Source organism: Trachurus japonicus, chromosome 11, assembly GCF_045865225.1.
Source record: "Trachurus japonicus isolate A0001 chromosome 11, Traja_1.0".
NCBI classification, from domain to species: domain Eukaryota; kingdom Metazoa; phylum Chordata; class Actinopteri; order Carangiformes; family Carangidae; genus Trachurus; species Trachurus japonicus.
This window is the reverse complement of record NC_140917.1, coordinates 15,837,387-15,858,145: the sequence shown is the minus strand read 5'-3', so window position 1 is coordinate 15,858,145 and position 20,759 is coordinate 15,837,387. Positions and strand designations below refer to the sequence as shown.

The window sequence follows — 20,759 nt, the reverse complement described above, 5'->3', positions numbered from 1 at the left end:
CTGATGTGGGGCAGAAGAGGGGTGTGGGGGCACTTAAGGCTAAGTAGTTATGAAGTAAAGGTAAAAGTATATTAATAAGTGACATGTATTTAAAGTAACAAAAGTGTAAAAGATAAAATAAAATAAAACCTTCACAGTATGGTGATTAATTATTATCACTGATAAATAAGGAACATTTTAAGCCATTTGACCTGAAAACATCAAGTAGCCTATATGTGAATATTTCATTGTAAGTTTAAATACCTTACTTATTACAAATATATAGTGAGTTTTGCTGGAATATCTGCTGCTGTAGCTGCTTCATCGAGCACCAGGAGCACTAGGCTGCATGAGGAAAAGTAGTGTGCTCATGTGACACAGCACCAGCTCAGCTGACAGAGGACTGAGCACTGCAGTCCCTCAGGCTGCTGGAGAGTAGGCTACACCAGCGCAGCACAATATGAAAAAATAAATCAGCCACAGCTTCTACACCTTAAGCCTAAATATCATAGTTGCTTAAGTAGCCTATCTTGTATTTTCTTTTTTAGTATTTCCAACTTTCAGTTAATAATGAATAAAACATTGTGTGGAATTAGAGATCTAAAACTTTAAAAGAGTGGAGAGACACAATTTACTTTCCATACAATTTCTTCCCGGCACAGTTTCTTTCAAAGACAATGAAACTTTTGTTAGCTTCCTCTCTGCCACTCTCGGTCTGTGTCTCTACTACCCATATAGCTACTGTTAAAATTTAATTGAGATGTCCATTTAAAGGGGAAGGAATGGTCCAACAATGAAACATATTAAGGCCATATTTGAACCAACCAGACTGTGTTGCGGCTGTGAATGAAAATACTCTTTATTGTCTGTACTTTCACAAAGGTAAATGCACAACAACAGACCACTTTACATCCGAATTGCAATGTTGACCCATTCTGCAAACACATGAAAGTACCACTGGGAGGCAGCAAAGTTATCTGAGAGGTAATGCAGCAGATAATGCACACCAGTGGAGAGAAAAATCACCTGACCCTGGAGGACTTTATTGGACAAATGTCTTTTCACGGCAATCATGACTCCTCAATATTTAATTACTGTAGTTAAAAAACTTTCAGTTACCATATTGCAGTGTTTTCCATTAGTGTAATTACAATAATTTGATTTAAACAGTGAGGCAGTACCCTTTCCGGTCCATTAAACATCTGTAAAATCTTACCTTACACTTCCTCAAGTGGAAATAAAGACATATTTTATGTCTCAAAAGAGCCATTACTGCCTCTGGCAACTTGTGATAACCATGAAAAAGTGGGTATTTGTCAAAATATTGTGGGAAAGACAACAAGCAGGTGCCCCATTAGTTATCTAACATCTTTGACATTTATTTTTGACATACTGTGCAGTGACTGGATGATCAGGCTGATGTCTCAGACTGTGTCTGGTTTCCTCAGTGCAATTCTTTGATCCATCATATGACCAACCCTCCAAAAAACTATAAAAAAATCATAACTTTCCTCTGAAATATAGAAGATATCAAAACACTTGGTGAAATATCAATAATCATAAATATAGACAAATAACGTTACAATCATCATTTCATCATTTCATTTTGAAATAATACTAACAAACTCTAACTTAAACTCAACAGTGGTTTAAAAAGTTGAATATGCATTTGTCAATATGCACCACCCACTCACCCACCCACCCAAGGAGCTGTTACTTAAGTGATCGGTCTTCTTTTGATTGACATGTTTATGCGATGGCAAGATCAGAGAAAGGTCTAATCACAGTCTGATTTAATTCAGAGACAGTCTACAGTGACTTGAATTACAATGTGTTAATCAGCATTTCACTGAAACCACTGTCTCTCCCCAACCTTCAAAGAAACATTCACAGTCTGTCTTGTCAGGCACTCAGAGGCCTACATATGGTAGAAAACGTAATTCATATTGAATATTTGATTTCTCTGCATGTAACCATGTTTTTGTTTTAATCTTTAGACTCTACAGCTCTTGTTTAAGGCTGGGGAAAGATCGTGGTATGGATCGTGATCTGAAAACTCAACCAAACCAAACTTCTTTTCAGTGACAGATCGGAAGCCTGCAGTCAATGTGATGCTGCTTTAAAATTCAGGGGAAATGTTGAACTTTTCCTCCATCATATTTATATGACCGGATGTTTACTACTACATTAACTAAGATTTGCAAAAAATCTTGCCAACAACATAAAGTTGGAGCTTAAATTATAAGTTTTTTTTGGTGAACAATAGTTTATTGTTGTTTTCCATGTTAATAGAGGCAGTCATACAGTCCATTGTGTGTCCAGGGTGACCCAATACAATTTATAATGGCAACTGTATCTGCTTAAATGATAAGTTGAGTCATTTTATTTGCAGAATAGCATCACATAATACATGAATTCTCATTAATAAATAGTCTCAGCTTCTCAAAATGATTTGGTGCATTGAACTCTATAACTACTGGTCAGACAAAATGAGGAATCTCGATAACTGTAATGGGCTTTTCTCACTCTTTTCTAGCAATAGATTAAATGAGAAAATAATCAGAGATGAATCTATAATGAAAAAAAAAAGTTGCAGTCCTATATAAAATAAATTAGCTGCATGTCCTCAACAGCAAACCACTACTTACACCTGACTGATCGATCTAATGACATAAAAGGCCACGGGGACATTTTTCTGCACCAAGTATACTTTTGATCCGTAAAGTACATTTCACCCGTTCTACTGCTATATATTTTTTGTCTAAGTGATAATTTCACTGCATCTTCACTCTCTGCAGCCTCTACACCACCACCTGAGGCTCACTCTGAGTATTTGGCAGCTTGTTTGTCTCTGTCGCTGTCGTCACGCGTCACCCTGCTCCCTTGACCTTCAAGAGTGATTGCCCAATCCCTCCAACCTCTTCTCACGCTCCACAGACCTCTGCACAAATGGAGTCATAGCTCACATCTTATGAGCTCTGACAAGTGCAGCGCTCCGTCTGACGCTGTCCAACACGCTCATCCGCCCGTCCATACATCACCGTATGACAGAATTGCAAATCAAAGCCATTTCTTTAATGGTCAGTGTGTGTGGAGCAGAACTCGGCCGAGAGTCCTTCTTTTTTTAATGGAGTGTTTGGATGTTGCAAGGTCTCGCTCTCCGGCACACACACACACACACACACACACACACACACACACACACACACACACACACACACACACACTGCTGCTCTTTGTTTCCTGTGACATAACACTGAAAAAGAGCAAAAATATTTCTTAAAAGACGAGGAGCTGCCCTGGGAAAAAAGAAGCTGTGTACTTGAAAGCAGTGACTGAGTGGGATGTCCCCTCCAAATGTGTCCTCTCACTTCTCACAGCCAGGCTCATAAGTCAGGCGGGAAAATAACGCTAGACCCCGAACGCATCTCTATACAGAAGTCAGGGGGGAAAAACTGTTCATCGCTGCCAAAAACCATCCCACAAACCCCAAAGGGAATGGACTTAACTTGGGCACAAAAGGCCTGGTTATATTTCACCGTAGGATGGCCTTTGTGCCTCTGAATCAGCTAACACTGAGGCAGTGTCTCCCTCCTCGCCCAACCTGTCTGTCTCCTAAGCTGACAAGCAGGTCTTATTTAGGGAGAGGGAGAGGCACTGAAAAAAAAAAGTCCACTGGGGGTTGTGATGGATTTTGTGCACGCTGTACATGGAGGCACACACATGCATGTATACAGGCTACTACACTCACACAGGTTTACACATGGGCACTTTTGTCCAAATGAGAGCTCACTCACAACACATTTCTCACACTGGGATTGTATGGGGGCGGGTCTGACTGAGAAAAAGAAAGAGAGAAAGGGGGGAGAGGGGAGGGTTAGTGGCGGTGGTTGCAGGGGTCTTTTCAGTTCTTTTTGGAGGCAACAATAGTCTTTGTCCGAGATCTTCCACCATTCCTATTAGTGTTGCGGAAAGGAGGAGGAAGAGGGGTGGAGGGCGCAGGCGGAGGACTGTTTCTCCATAGTAACAATGACAAAACAAGCCAGTTCAACTGCAGGCAGGCAAAGGGATGATTGCAGCTGCTGAGCAGAGGTACAGAAACTTGTGCTGCAGAGTGCTGCTCAAACAGGGGACGGACAAAGACCGGTTCAGAGCGGATCCTCAAGTTTTTGGAGATCCAGTGAAATTTATTCAGGGAAAGAGAAGGAGAAAAGGAAGAGAAGGCGATCCCCAAAAAGTTTTGTGTCAACTGCTTTCTGTCTCAGAAAGTGCTGGGAAGCAACAAGTGACCGCCTGGCTGCACGCTCCTTCCCCTCTCAGCATGGACCGGGACAGTCACAGCGAGGATACTCTGTCCACCATGGTGCTGGAGAACATTAAAAATAAACTAATTCATGCCTTCAGAGCGACAGGGGAGTCCAGAGATCTCCCCCAAAACTCTGGCTCCTCTGTCAGACCGCTCAGTATCGGCAGGAGTTTGCAAGCCAATGAGGAGCTGAGGAGGGCACAGATAGATGGAGCAATAACCTGGCTCAGGTCTGAACTGGTAAGTTGTGCCTGGCAACCTACAGATTTCACAATATGTGACTTTTTTTTAATGCACTTTGCAACTTTCCCTGATTTTCCTGTCATTGGTGGAACTGTATTAATGTAGAGAAATTAGGCAAAAGAAAAAAAAATCAATCAATCATGTTCATCCTTTTGTCTTTGGATCTAAGTACTGTATATACTGTAGCCGCCTGACATACTGATTCAGTTCTTTCATTGTTGTCATGCAGCTGGAAATGCGCTCACAGGACCTCCAGCTGGCTCAGACGCTGCTGGGGCTCAACACAGAGATCCAAAGACTGAGGAGGGAGAGTTTCGGAGGTGTGGATGTGGAGGGGGAGGATCAGCAGTAACCGGCCCCAGCAGAGAGACCCTTCTCTGGGGAAAACCTAAGAGTGACGAGAGGGAAGAGGAGGTAGAAAAGAAAAGCTCTTACTGTAACCTATGGTGAACAAGGAAACAACTGTGACACTACTGAAAAACTTCATAGTGATAAAATGTGGCATCTTACAAAATAGACACCTGTTGCATGTAGGTAGAGGAATATGAAGGATAAAATGTGCTTGGTTTTGTCGCTGGCTCATTAAATTTAGATTTATTTTGCACTTTTGGAGAGTTGTGCTACAGAAAACCTGTTTGCGCATGTTTTGTTTCTGTGTGAGATGGAGAAACAAGATGGTTTGAATGTAAAGATGGAATCAAATAAAACATTTTTATGTTGATATTTTTTTTGTAATTTGACAAAATAAAAGAGTGCAACATCACTGTTTTCACTTCTCTTTATTATGTTGCCATACTAGCCTACTGCTGCAGAACAGCATCTGTTTGAAATATTGCTAAAGGTTCAGGTAAGGTTACTAAATGCACCCGCATCTCACTTCCAAACAGGTCTAACTTACACAGTTCACATTATGGCAATTGGCCTTCATACTGCTGTCTGGGAGATATTTAAAACTGTCCTACTGATACCAGGAGGTTTTATCACTGCATGTGCACAATAAAGATGCAATGAACTCCACTGACCTGCTGTGCCACTGAATTGATTCTGTACATAATTACAGCCTGTAAAAGGTCAGTGAGCTTTGCAGCTTATATATGTGCACACATACAGACACACAGTGATAGTTGACAGGTTAATACACAGTGATTCAGAGTTTTACATAAAACAAGAAGATAAAGAAATAAACATTTACATGAGTTTGAGTTTGTCCTCAAAGCTGCTGTTAACATTGATATTTTATTTATCTACATAGAGATGAAAACTCTCATGTTCAGACACACACTTCTACACAAAGACAATAAAACTGCCCTTAGGTCAATGTTTAACACAGAATTGTGCTGTTCTGTCACATTTACTAACTAAAAGGAATGGGACGTTTTGGAAAACGCTTACTAAGAGTAAGAGTGAAGCTACAAGACATCCACTGGTTTGGTTAGCTTAGCTTAGTGTTTAGACTAAAAAATAGGAAAACAGCTCATCTGGATCAGCACAATACTATATAACACATAATATCTAATTTATTTAATCTGTACAAAAACAAAAAACACAAAACATTCAAGCTTTCCCTGTTTCCAGTCTTTGTCCTAAACAAAGTTAGGTAAACAAGAAAGTGAATTAGGCCTCTGTCTTTTCCACAAGTGTCAAATTCTTAACAAATGCATTAATTTACAATACTTTTAAGAAAATAAACATCAGAAAAACAAAGACTGTAAACTGATGAAGCCATTAGAATGACATTGTGAATTCAGTGTGTAAATGACCACTAATCTTTCCTTAACTCCTCTTTATCCTCTTGTTTGGTTTCTCTCAAAATAAAACAACATTTAAAAAAATAAAGGGAGTAAAATTATAGTGGGAAACTGCAGATTTATTCATCTTGCTCCACCTCGTCTTTGTGCAGAGGATAAAATGAAATTGAGGAGAGTCAAAAAGGTACAACTCTAATTTAATACTGTGGGTTTTCAGGGCACGGAGCTTCTCCTGTTGAGCGCTTTCTTGGATGAAACCCTTGAGTGAACGGGCGGAGACATCTTCAGGTAGGAAATGGAAAAGCCGGCCTCCCCGGAGCTGGAGTAGATGCTGCTGCTTCCTCGTTCACTCTCAGAGTCCCAATAGCTGCCCTCCTCCTCCCCCTCCTCTTCCTCCTCCTCGTCTGTTTCCTCCTCCTCCTCCTCCTCCTCCTCAGACAGCTCCTGCTTGAGCTCTTGGATGCCCGAGTGAAGCTCCATCAGCTGCCGGATCAGAGCTTGGTCCTGTGAACGCATTTCCATCTATGCACACAAAGACACACACACACACACACACACACACACATGCTTTAGTTTGGATTTTTTATACATGGATCGAGAGAAAACTACATGCAGGGCCGAAAAATTATACAGCAGGGGATTGAAATGAGAAACTGAAAGTGAACTTGAGTTTCTTGCCTTTTCAAGCTGAACAGGTTCATGCTCAGTGTGAAACCACTGCCATTTCATTTGAGCGTTGCCTTCTTTCAAATGCAAATGCATCTTTCTGCTGTTCTCTTTCTTCTCTTTCTTACGGCAGGCTGTCTAATTGCTGGCATTGTAGAATAAGATATTCAGAAATCCACCAACTTCAGAGTCCAAACTTTGTCCTAACGAGTGAGGAATGTCCCACACACAAAAAAAACCCCTTCTGGTCCGATCTGCATTTCTTTTCTCTCTTAATTACAGCACCAGACTGAAAATGGACTCTGGCTGAAAGGTACTGGTTTTTCCCGCCTTTGTCGACACTCGGAGGAATGAGAGTCGAAACATGCACTTTTCCTTTGAGGGGATTTTGGAGATGTGAGCATGACGCTGGCTCCAGCAGCCCTTGCCAAACTCCAGCTCCTTTCAAACAGTATGAATGTGTATCTGCATCTGCATAAGTCTTTATTTTCTTTGCTTGTCCCACTGTAAACCCTGGTCTCAATCAAGAAGCTGGTCATTATGCTTGCTTTTATAGAATGCCCTATTATCTTTCCCTATAGGATCACACGGAGACAAGACAAATATCTGATTAGAGGTGACACAAACCACAACAGACTCACTATTGGCAAATAGTAGAAATAATTATTTTGTGTTTTTCTTAGAAGGTAAGTTAGCTTTCTTTGCACAAACTATTTGTCCGACATGAATCTTACTAAGAGAAATTGCCGATTAAACCTTTTAACCACTTTTTTATTAGGGCAGAAAATGGTGTTTATTAATCACACATGAATCTAGGTATAAAATCAGTAAGTAAAACGTAAATGCCCATAAAAAAATAAAGATTTACATTCCCCTCTATCTGCTAATCAAAAGCCCCAGGACAGATAATCAATCAGCCTTGAGGTGAGATAATTTACGCTCTTTGCAAAGTCAAAAATAAACCAAGAAAATCAACACTGGATGAGCTGAGCATGTGAGCAGCCACTAGATGGACCCTAGCCTGAATTTTAAAGGGCTGATGGGAGTTTGTTTGGCTGAAGCTGCAGCTTATAATAACAGAGAGAAAACAATATTTTAACAAGGTCTGTGTTGCGGTACAGTGAGATCTACTTGTTCTTTAACATGAGTACAACTCAGGCTCTGTCATTTATTGCTGCTCTACAGAGGATTGTTAATAAACCAACCAGGAGGCCTCTGCTTTTTTTTTTTTTACTGTTTTGTCCGGCTCCTGCCCAGACGCGTGGTTTCTCCTCCGTTACCATGACGAGCTGTCTGGGTGAATGCACTTAATGCCGAGTGATATATTAGGCCGTGACAATGAGCCTTACACAGTGGTGCAAACACACACACACACACACACACACGCACGCACACACACACACACACACACACACACACACACACACACACACACACACACACACACACACAATAGTTTGAAAGGGTTTGACATTGTAACAACATGCCCTACATGCATCTCAGGAACAAAAAGGCAATAACTTGGGCCTCCCACACAAAAGCCCTCAGAGTGACCCAGGAGGTCATTTTGTTTGGGTGACAAATGTCTTGACCTTCAACATAAAGGACAATAAAATGCCTCTCTACACACTGCTATCTTACAGTTGTCCACCAGGACCACACAGAGTTATTACTTGTTCCAAAAGTACCATAGTCCCACATGAAAATACTCATTCTGCAGCTCTTTGAAAGGTTTACAGTAAATTATGGAACAATCCAGGTTTATACTTTTTATGTAACAAAATTAAACAACTATACAGTTTTAGGACTCTGTGGGATAGTTTTGTTGGGGGAGAAGTTAAAAACTTTTTAATCAATATACTTGCTGGTATATGTTGACCTCATGCAAACTCCAGCATAAGTCAGTTTAATTAATGGTGCAAAACACCTGCATGGCTATAAATGCCTCATTTATTAGTATATTTCATATGTAATTTAGGGTAACTAATAACTAAATACAGTATTTGCCTGTGAAATTAAGTCAAAACTAGCATTATTACTAAGTAAATTAAGTAAAGTCATTTACATGGATCTCTGAAGAGTTATACTTTGGGAGTCTCAGTTAATAAAGGACCTGGTGAAACTTCTTTTCTCACCAGTTCTCTACGCAGCCAGGCCAGCGCGCTCTCGATGTCCAGTTTGTTGCCGTCTCCTCCCGCTGTGCTCCCCTCCCTGAGGTGCTCCGTTCTCGTCCGAGGGTCCCTGCTGCACACGCTCTGTCCGGTTGGTTTACAGTCATCAAAGGTGGACGTCTTGCAGGAGAAGTCCCGCAGTCTGGTTAGGACAACTTCCATCATGTTATTAGACTGGTGTTACTCTTAAAAGCTTTTCTAACTGGGGGTTTCTTCTCAGCTGTGGTGCAGCCTCGTCTGGTCTCTCCCTCTTCTCTGTTATGAGATCCCTTGCACTTCTGAGGACTTTAAGTGGAACTCACTCTCTTTCTCTTCTTCTAAACACACTCCTACCCCCCTTTCTCTCTCTTTTCTTGCTTTCTGTCTCTCAAACTTTGCCCCCTCCGCTCCCTGGCAAAGTGCACTGGCGTCACTTGAATGTGACAGAGCAGCTCTGACGTCAGTGCATTGTCCAGATGCCTGACCTGGAGTTGTATACAACTTCTGGGGCCATTTTCTCAGATTCACACACACACACACACATACAGTGATCATTAGGATGGAGAGGGAGGGGAGGAGGCGGGTGGTTGCCATGACCACAACAGTTGTGCATCTTTAAAAGCACTTGGGCCTGCAATGGCTCTGGTCCGTTGTTTGGGCCTGTTTGAAGAGGCAGCATGTGCACGCATATGTGCACACACAGAGATACACAAACAAACACACAGTGTGCAAGCGGAGCTCTCATGGGCTCTGTGAGTGGCCCCGTCGCAGGGTCAGGATCTTAACAACAGTGTGAACAGCCATGTGTAACTAACCCTTCTCGTGCCATTTTCCCCTCCCTCTGCAGCCCCTGGCAACCCCACGGCTCCATCCATTCAACCACACAACACTTTGGCAAACCAAACACAGGCCCACTCTCCGGAGTCCACAGACGACTTCGACCAAAATAGACCCGACACAAAGAAAAAAGCTATTTTTAGACTCAAACTGACTCCGTTTTTTTGGTCTTTTCAAGAAAACTAACGTCACTCCTCTCAAAAAGAATAAAAAACAGCTTTTTTAAGTCACAGTGTGTGAGTGTCAAAAAGATTGAAAGAGATTGAAAAGATTTCCATCCTTGTAACAGTATCATCCCTTGCACCGCCCACACTGACACACCTACTGCCGACATCCAGACCACCATAAAAACTGAACCCTGTCTCTCCTCCTCATCTCTAGAGACTTGAACCACGACCTGATGCATCTCACACTTGTGTACAAACCATCAACATGTACAGTGAGACGATGGACCGATGAGTCTTGTAACGTCTGTGTCGCTGCATTGTTTACAGTTGTTTTCTTGTCTGTGTCTGTTTACAGATTTTGACAAAAGTGCTTCATCTTTCAATGGCTCTGTCTATTGTCGTAGTGTGATTACTACGACAATAGACAGACCCCAGGCAGAGGCAGGTAAAATGTACAGAAAGAGGTAGCCTAAGTTTTAAATGGATATTCTTACGTCCTCCTTAGTCAAAAGAAGAGCAACTTAAACTTGTGCAGCAATAGAAAGTGAATTTACTTTATATATGTGTTTTCATGATTGCAGAATCCAAAGCAGGCCTGAATCACAACTTACAATCTCCACAGGCAGCTGGTAAGTCCTGCACATGATTGCCCTTCATACAGGCTCAAGTTAGGATTCAAATGATTTTGAGACTGCAAAGTGATGTTTATAAGAAATATAGTTCCAGGGTTTGTAGTAGTTGTAGTAAATCAACCTTTGTGACCCTGTGGGCGACAACTCAAATTTCTCAGTGTGCTTCTGTGAAGCTTTGTACATTTTCTGAAAAAGACTGAATGAAAACTGTTGAACAAATTATCCCTGTTGGGGTTAAACAAAGACACTGTAAAAGAAGAAATGGTTTTATCAACATCTGTGCACTGATACAGAGCAGAAAACTGTCCAACTCGGTGCTTTATTGTGCAAGTTTTTAAGGGCTGATTTAGCCACAACTAAATTTGTGAATATCACTTTACAAGCTCATGCTCAGGAGGACTAGGGCGGCTCCTGAGATAAATAAAACGTGAAATACAGAGGACATGGTGGTATTTTCTTGTTAATTTGAACACACAACACAAGAACATGCTCCTATAAACATAGCCCACAGATACTGATTTCCTTTCAGCTATCACACTGTGTCACTGGAAACATGCAGACTGCAGCTGGTTCATTGTTGCCACCTTGTGGTGAATTTTATGAGAAAAAAAAGTTACAACATAGCCTATATTTCAAGATGCAGAGATTATGAAACTGTAAGGACCATTCATTCTTTTAGCGGATTTCCCTATTTATAACCTACTACTACACATGTCCTCTGGCGTGTAGCTACACATGGTGGGATGAAACCTCTCCTATGAATGAATGAATTTCCCTCCTAGGGATGAATAAAGTATTCTCTACTACTCTACTATGGGAGGCTATTTTATTTCCATTGCGATTTTTTTCTGATGATGAAAATTTGTGAATCCATGAATTTAATCCCTGAAGTAAATCAGCTCTCAATTCAAATATATGTAACAAATGAGTTCAGATAGATCTAAAAATGAAGAAGTCAAACATGGGACAAAAGATCAAACCCGTGATTACAGTGAGGGAAGGAGCGCACGGCACTACATGTTTGATTGTATAATCATTAAGTGCCGGCTGGCCACAGGAGGGGGGCGGGTCCAGAGAGAGTTTATTTGTTTGTCTGACCCCGCCCACCCACTCGATGTCATTCAACTAATTAATATAAGTTTCACCTACCTACAGGGGGAGGGGCGGAGGTGTAGGCTACACATGTGTTAATGGCCCTGACAGTCCATCACCTGCCTTTGGTTTCGGTTTTTGTTGTTGTTGTTGTTGTTGTTGTCCTTTTTAAGGGTAAGTTGCAGCGCACCTCCAGGGGTTTGGATGCACACAGGCCGTCACCGTCCCTCTCCTCTCCTCGCCCACCTCCGGGGCTCTGCAGGCGGCCAAGTGTTTGCACACGGTGCGAGAGCAGTGAGGGTCACAAGGCTGCAGCAGCAGCAGCAGACACTCAGCTGTTGCAGCCTGGACGGTCTGAGAGGATGGACGGCCGGTGAGACACTGGACGAAGCGTGGAGACAACGACGCCCACAGCAGATTAGACCAAGAAGTACAAATTTAAATTTAAACTAAATAGCCTATCTCAAAATTACTTTTAAGTTGATTTTTTAAAGCTTGTTTTTGTTTTATTTGGGGGATTTTTTGTTTTAGTTTTTTTTTAAAGTAATTTCTTTACATCAGATATTTTACAAAATGTTCAAAAAGAAGAATCCAGAGAGTGTTCCCCTGGTGACAGATGCGAAGAGGAGTTACAGCTTTACAGAAAGGTAAACCTTTGATTTCTTATATCTCCTAAACATGCAAACAAGTCAAAGTTGAGTAAAATGTGCGTGGACGTGAACTCGTCCTTTAGAAACCTATCAAGTCTCTGTTTAATAGCATCAACTCTAATATGCTACTACAATTATTCAGTAAGTTTTAAGAGACACAAGTCTAGATAAAATTTGTGAAACTATTCTTATCTGCGGTGAGGAGGTGGTGGTGCTGTGGGCAGCGTCTTTTGCTCACGTTCCCTTGTTTGTGAAACTCTGGGTTTCCACACGGGACGGATCTGGGGTCAGCTCATTTGACAGTTTTTTTCTTCTTCTTTCTTTGTACTGCGCAATGTATCCGGTCATACCTGAAGGGAGGTGTGCAGCACCGTGACCTCAAACTCTGCGTGCTGATATTTACTTTACACACAAATTGCAAATGCTCTTGTAGAGAAGAAATACTGGTTTTGTGTGCAAATATAGTGAATTTGAAGAAACAGTGGCCCTGACCGCCCTCATCTGTGGATTATTGTTACAGACAGCTGATCATTTCACTTGATCTGTGTAAGCTGACACTTCAAATTTAATCACTCCCCCATGACTTTTAAGAACAGTAGCCTATTCAGAATAAAATAAAATAAATAAAATCCTCGTTTTCAATTTGTTTAGTCTTCATATATAAAAGGCCACTTGCTTTTTTTTTGTTTTTTTACACAATGAATGAAACTAGACATCAGTCCCGAATCTGCAGCTCTAAAAACAAATCCATTTCATGAAGTGAAGTATAGGATTAACATTTATCTCCAACAGTTTTGACTTGGATGCGAAAATGTTGCTGGTTCTTCTCATTTCTGCTTTCCTCTCTTTGCCTAAGTTATTATGCTCTTATTTTTTATTTTATTTTTTTTAAAAACATTTTTATTATGAGTCAAAGCTAAATAAAAATCCTCTGGGGGCTAAAGAAGTCATTTGTAATCATTTCTAAAAGACATAATGATTTAAAAGGTCATATACTCGCTGTCACCTGTTGCTTCACTGACTTTATTCTCATGTTGATGTTTCTCCAGCGATGCTGTTTCAGTCCAGGAGGCTGTGCAGACGGACGGCATCAAGCATTGCCATGACAACAGCCGTGCTCAGGAGGATCGGGAGCGAGAGAGGAAAGTAGCCAGGAAGCGTCTGTACATGGTCTCCGTCATCTGCCTGGTCTTCATGATCGGTGAAATCCTCGGTCAGTCCTCCTGTTTCTTCTCTTCAGCATCTTTTAATCCTTGTTTCCTGTTATTATTTTGCACTTTTTCACACGCAGGAGATTTTTCCATCATGATTCAGTCTGTGACACTTTATCATAAACCTGATATGTTATTGACTGGTTGATTGTGAATCAGATACTTGTGAAGTTGATAATTTAACTACTCATTCACTCCCGTTGCCCCTGGCCCTGACCTTTCTTCTCTTTACGTCTCCTTTCACTTCTCCTTCTCTCCTCTTCCTCTTACCCTCCACTTCCTTTTCCTTCCCCCCCTCTGTTCCCTTCACCCTTCTTCTCTCTTCATCACTTATTTTTCCACAGTGTGATTTTTTTTTTCTCCCTCTTAAAACAAAGCGATGTGGTATTTAAATATCATCTCTGTCTCTCTGTCTCTTTCTGCAGGTGGGTATTTTGCAGGCAGTCTGGCGGTGATGACAGACGCTGCCCACCTGCTGGTGGACTTCACCAGCTTCATCATCAGCCTGTTGTCCCTCTGGCTCTCGTCCAGACCTGCCACACACAGGCTCAGCTTTGGTTGGCACCGTGCAGGTACATCGCTCACAGTGTTGTTCATGTATCATCCTGTAGCGGCTCAAGGATTTTTTAAAGCTGCACTTGAAACAATTTCCCCTTCGATACTGAGATCACCAACCAACTCCTCGTCCTGTGAGGTTTTTAATGCGGTTTAGTCGACAGCGATTGATGCAGGATTTTCTGGATGAATACTAATTTGGAATTTGACTGAAGGAATTTTATTTTTATGATTTTGATACAGCTTTTTCTGAAGAGACATAAAAGAGTAATTTGGTGCAACAACATATTAGGGCCAAAAACAAGAAAACAAGATGGAAGAGAGGAGGGGGTACATAACATTACTGAGTTTAAGTTTGAAGACAGCAATGCATGAGAAATATACTACAACTTGGATATTCTCAGACTTTATAAAGTCAAGTTTTTATGTTTTCTACTAAATTTACAAGTTTTTTCCACTGTAAATTTGACGTAAAACTTGCAAATTCAAAGTATTTATTGACATATACAAACAAGTATGAGACATACTGTATGTCAATGCAGTTTGGAAAGAGCAATCTTAAAACTAATATACTTTCAACTTGATTTCCCTCTGGGGATCAATACAGTATTGATTCTGAAATGCAGAGGGAAGAGAAGAAGTGACTTTTTTTATCTCACTAAACAACACACAATATTCAACTTTTGTTTCCTCTGTAGAAAGCCTCTTTATATATTCACCAAAATGTTGAATGCTTGTTATTTTGTTATTTTGATACTTATCTATATTCAAACCAAACTGAGTGATATTTGTTGGACAGTTTTAAATACAAACACATCTCTCTCTTTTTTGTGTTACTTTGCAAGAGCTTCCTCTTTGGCTCCAAACCCACTGACACTCATGTGTGCAGCTGGTGCTGATGCACAATGAGGTTTTATAAAGTTGGGTCTCTGACACTGTAACTTGCCAGCAGAGCATTTCTGTGGACAAGTTGTGTAACATCAGACTCCAGGTTTGTGTGTGAGACGCCACCGTCCAGTCAACAGGTTTCTTTCTGCCTCGTCTCCTGCAGAGATCCTGGGGGCGCTGCTGTCAGTCTTCACCATCTGGCTGGTAACAGGTGTGTTAGTTTACCTGGCCGTGGAGCGGCTCGTCAGCGACGACTTCGAGATCGAGGGCACCATCATGCTCATTACCTCTGGTTGTGCCGTGCTGGCCAATATTATGTGAGTAAAATACACCCTCATTTCTCATTTATACGACTTTTATCAGGGCACAGTGGCTCTTTGAATATTTATGATTCAATTAAAGCCGACACACAGAGGAGGGCAGGACTGAATCCAGCTCCATGGTCTCCTCGGAGCTGAGCGGTTTCACATTTCTTGTTTCCGCTCTCTTTCACCAGAATGGCTCTCACCCTTCACCAGTCCGGCCACGGCCACAGTCACGGCGGCCTCAGCTCGCACGGCCACGGCCACAGCCACGGTGACAAGAAGACAAAGCAGGTCTCGAACCACGCTCACTCCAACGGTGACAACCACGTGGACGTGGAGCACAACGGGCCGAACCACGGTGAGCCCAGTCCTTAATATGTCACTTAACTCATATCACCGTGGACTGTCGAATTCCCCCCCCTGCACGCTGTTCTGTGCTGTGACTGAATATCCACCGTGGGGTCATTACAATCCATCATAATGACATTATAATGGAATATATAATGAATTATAATCCAGTGTATAATTAGCTTTACTACCCTGTTATTTTTCCTGTCAGGACGGAGGGCTCAGCAGGCCAACGCCAGCGTGCGAGCAGCCTTCGTCCATGTGGTGGGAGATCTCCTCCAGAGCGTCAGCGTGCTCGTCAGCGCCATCATCATCTTCTTCAAGGTAACCAGTTTCTTAGACAAACCCACAAGTTTCTACCTTATGAAATAGAGAGACCAGTTGTGAAACTCATGAAATGTCAAGTTAAGAAACTTTAAGACGTTTATTTTCATTGTTGAAAATAGTTTGAAAAGAAGAATACTTTTAGGAATGACTTGAATATTCAGTTATGTACTTTGTTTCTGTGAGGAGAAGGTATTCAATCAGTCACATGAATATAAAATCTATTTTCTGATTGCTCTCGGCTACTGGACTGTACTAGAGCAAGTAACTCTGGAAACTAGACTTTTTTACCTTCAGAGATGAAAAATTGCCAAATTAATTACTGACGCTGTAATGCAATCCTTCAATTTAATAGGTAATAAATATTTTATTATTATATAAGCCATTTGATATAATGAATATAGGGATGAATGTAGCTCACGGTCAGAAAAGGTCAATTTGATTATTGAATATTAAAACAAAACAGAAAAATCAGAAGAACAACTGATTATCTTTCCTTTAATTCATTTTTTTTAATATCAGTGTGGGGATACTGAAGCATCTAGTATGGGAGCTCTTGTATATTAATTCCTGTCTTATTTTTAGCCTCCAGCTCTTGGTAAACTAAAAACAAAAAACAAACGGGTCCTGGAGGAACTGTCGAAACAACACGAGGCTGTGGTTGTTTGCAGGCAGGAAAGAATGAAGCGCTGTATTTTTCTGTCCACATGCTCTTCCGTTGCTCAGCATCTACCTGTCGGTTGTTGCTCGGTGTTTTCATTCATTGTGCTGCAGATTCTCTCCCACATCTGCAGTTATCAGCTTCTCTTACAGAATAAGAACTGAATTCACCACCACTGTCCTCTGTCCCTTTCCTTTGAAGTAAACCATACTGATCATAAAAACAAAGATGAAATACTTAGCTCTATCCTTCCAACCTCCTTTTTAAAGATATGGTGAAAAAAGATGACATCATCTCCATTCTCAAGACCAAAAGTAATCATATTATGTTGATGCATGCAGATGATAATGACACTCTAACTGTCTGTATTATGTTTTGATTTTCAGCCAGAATACAAGATTGCTGACCCCATCTGCACCTTCCTGTTCTCCATATTCGTCCTATGCACAACCTTCGCCATCATGAAAGACATCCTCCTCGTCCTGATGGAAGGTGAGTTCGTCATGTCTAAGCCAACACTCGGTTACATTTGGTCTGAACTGAAGAAAATCTGCAGAATGAGGAGGGAGTGGGAGGAACAAGACCATGTATAAAGGATGTCAGCAATGGAGGAAAAGCAATGTAGAAAATATCAATTGAATAATGAACAAATGAGTAAATTAATTGATCTCATGTGGTAAGTACAGAAACATTTTTGCCATTTTTTCCCAGATGTTTTCCATTCAGGTTTTATTTATGAGCCAATTAAAAATGTTGATGTAAACACATTGAATGTCGGTGTCTTTATACTCCGTCCTCTCATCACTGAGTCCGTCTTCATCTCCTCTGCCTCACACTTACTATTTGTCTCTTTGTGTTTTCCATCTGGGACGCAGGCACTCCATCGGGGGTGAAGTACGGTGAGGTGCGGGACGGTCTCCTGGCAGTGAAGGGGGTCAAGGCGGTCCACAACCTCCACATCTGGGCTCTCACCATGAACCAGGCCGTGATGACTGCACACGTAGCCATAGGTGAGATGAAGCGTAAACACACACACTCCTCTGAAATGACGAGCCCTCTGCACATTATTTAATAAACTGGTGCCACTTGACACTCAGCATCAAGTCAATCAAAATCCAGTCAGTGGCCACATTCACTTTTGGTTTTTCTAAAATATACAGATGCTTTTTTTCCTATATGTTACGGGGTGTTCCCACCAAACGCGATGAACGCGCGTCAAATGAAATCGCGTCGCGCTAGACGCTCCAGTTTTGACGCTGGTTCAATATGCAAAAAACGCCTCGTCGCGGCATCGCGTCGCGCGACGAGGCGCTGCACTGTTCCTGTCCCTGTAGATGGGAGAGGAACAGCGGTGTGGGTCTCTGGCTGCAGGAGGAGGAGGAGACGGCTCCGTGAACTACTGTGTGACTGACCGCCTGTTGAGTGCTTTGGGACGGGGCGGCCGGCTCGCAGCGCCCGCTGGTTGAAAACAGCAGTGATAACGGGCTTTCAGGTCCGAATCTCCAAACCGGAAAAGCAACAGTGAAGAGCTGTGGCTTTGCTGCCGCTAATGGGGATCTGAATAATAAACTAATCTAAACCAGAAAACTTCTAATATTGTCAATAGACTCGCTCTGACTAAACTGCCAAGGGAAGTTAGGGAACACCAGTACGTCCGTACGTCAGCACGTCGGTGACGATCTCAAAGCTGATAGGCTGTCGCGGCGCGTCTTCACGCGAATTCGCCGCAAAAGTTCAATTATTTGAACTCGAGCGATGAAGCGTCATCGCGCCGGGCGACGCGATGGAGGCGATTTTTCGCGGCCAACGCGTCCATCGCGCCGCGCTATCGCGTCCATCGCATCGCCCGGCGCGATGACGCGACTAATCGCGTGTTTGCATTGACTTTACATGTAATCTCGACGCGCGATGAAGCGTCATCGCGTTTGGTGGGAACACCCCGTTAGAAAACACACATGCACACGCAAGTCTGTCTGGACAGAAGTTTCAAAATGTTTGTCACCCTGTGATAATCTTTCTCAAATATTGAAAAGTGAGACCACAAAAAAAAACAGTTTTAGATCAGTGTGTCTGATAGTGTGTTGTACTCCTAATAAATGTCATTGTAGTGTGTGAGCAAACTAGTGTCAGTGAGATAATTCAGCTGAAACCACGAGTCTGACAGCTGAAGATGAAACACAGATTCGTACCGTCTAATTTTGTCACAGCAGTCTTTCCTGCGGCATCACCCTCAGGCAAATTTAAATGTTATTTTTTTGTAAACTCTAATAATGATGGATGGCAACGTTCAACATTTAATAAGTGCTTTATGATACATTATAATGTACTTGTCAACTCTACCTACACCTAAGGCTGAACAGACAGGAACTGAATGACATGATGATATGAAATATGCCTCAACAGGAGCAGTTATGATTGTTGACAAATACATTACTAATACCTATACATAAATGCAATACATGTACATATATTGAATTTCTATATATGCTAGATACAGCTAAAATAAAAAACATATGCAGTCTGACACCACATTCCCAAAATGAGAACACATGTTCAAACTTAAAGAGAAATGAATAAGTAAAACAAAACATATAAACGGAGAGAACTTTTATTAAGTTGCTTTAATAAATGTATACACATATAGGGCCTATGCATATACTGTATGCATGGTTATGATATACGATTACATAAAATTAGTAAATCCATCTTATATATTTTGATTTTTGATTTGATTGTGGGTGTTTCACGTATGTTATAAACTTAGATCTTCATAGATATGTGACAATAATACATCTTTTTCCAGGTGACATACAGCAACATCAGTCTTGGTATCGAGACATTTATGTAACATACAAAATTTCTGCTGCTTATGAAGTCTTAACTGGAGGAACCTAAAGTGTCCACACAAGGTGACTTAACTGTTTTTTCCTTTGTCCCCACAGATGAGTCAGTGGACGCTCAGACCGTCCTACGACAAATGACACAAAGTTGTTTCTCCTCTTACAACTTCCACTCTGTCACGATTCAAATGGAGCGACAGGCCGACCTGAAGCCTGGGTGTACCCTGTGTGTGGACCCCAAGATGTAGGAACCCCCATCCCAGTCGTCATCCGAGCGCAGCCGAACAAGGCCGAGTTACGACTGCAGCTGCTCCGGCTCACGGCTCGCTGGACCCTGATGTCTCATGTTTTTACTCTGACGTTAAAGCCCAACTCACCGGACTGTGCCTCAAGTGCCTTTGCATTGACATTCCCAAAGAAATGCAGATAAAGAAATATTGAAATAAGGAGCAAATGTCATAATGAGAGGCAGCTGAGCTCAGGATAGTAAATGATTTTTTTTTAGGGGAGAAGTTTTTTGAAGTTTGTGAAGTTTAAAAATGTTTAAAACTTAAATATTCATGAGTTGTCATTTGCTTTTTATGTGTAAAAATATAAATTGCTCTGCACTGTAAAAAAAAAAAAAGTTCTCACCTTTTCTCATATCTTTATATCTTAAGTGATTTAATTTGATGAGTAAATGTTAATTTATAAGTCTTATTGTAACTCAAAATATGCATCTTAACCAATGTTTGTCCACTTAATGTGACCTTATATGAAACATCCAGGACGGTGTTACAGTCACTGTTTTGTTTGAGCATTAACCCACTGTATCAACTCAAGATGCTGGACACAGCCACATCTATTTGCACAAAGTCTGATACAATGAATATTTCTATGCATGGACTATTAGACCAGCAACCTCAAAAGTACTGTATGCGGAGGAGTGTCACGTATATTTAAATACATGATCAAGACACATTTCTCTGCCTTTGTACTGTTGTAAGGTAGAAGCTGAAATGAATTATTCAATAAAATATTCCTTTTTTTTCAAACACCCTATCTTAGGAGTCTTGCTTTCAAAGTCTGATTTACAATGTCATAAAATCCTTTGTGACAAAGCACTCTTATCCGTTTAACCCCTTACTGCCCGCACAGATGCTCTGTTGCCGGGCAAC

General features: G+C 41.4%; 3 protein-coding genes across 3 annotated transcripts; 2 read left to right on the top strand and 1 right to left on the bottom strand.

The window, feature by feature from the left end:
• The first annotated feature begins 3,909 nt into the window (after positions 1-3,909).
• On the top strand, positions 3,910-6,174 carry LOC146978515 (alanine and arginine rich domain containing protein). The gene is made up of 2 exons (XM_085791242.1): positions 3,910-4,525; positions 4,758-6,174. The coding sequence occupies exons 1-2, from the start codon at positions 4,049-4,051 to the stop codon at positions 4,878-4,880; spliced, it is 600 nt and encodes a 199-aa protein (XP_085647368.1). The 5' UTR covers positions 3,910-4,048; the 3' UTR covers positions 4,881-6,174.
• Positions 6,175-6,182: 8 nt separating this feature from the next.
• On the bottom strand, positions 6,183-9,524 carry LOC146978514 (uncharacterized). Its single transcript, XM_085791243.1, has 2 exons — positions 9,078-9,524; positions 6,183-6,798 (listed from the first exon to the last, which is right to left on the bottom strand). Exons 1-2 carry the CDS (start codon positions 9,276-9,278, stop codon positions 6,490-6,492), a joined length of 510 nt encoding a protein of 169 aa, XP_085647369.1. The 5' UTR covers positions 9,279-9,524; the 3' UTR covers positions 6,183-6,489.
• Positions 9,525-12,375: 2,851 nt separating this feature from the next.
• On the top strand, positions 12,376-20,630 carry slc30a8 (solute carrier family 30 member 8). Its single transcript, XM_085791241.1, has 9 exons — positions 12,376-12,467; positions 13,520-13,683; positions 14,107-14,253; positions 15,288-15,441; positions 15,621-15,787; positions 15,989-16,101; positions 17,149-17,254; positions 17,638-17,772; positions 19,705-20,630. The coding sequence occupies exons 1-9, from the start codon at positions 12,394-12,396 to the stop codon at positions 19,848-19,850; spliced, it is 1,206 nt and encodes a 401-aa protein (XP_085647367.1). The 5' UTR covers positions 12,376-12,393; the 3' UTR covers positions 19,851-20,630.
• The last annotated feature ends 129 nt before the right edge of the window (positions 20,631-20,759 follow it).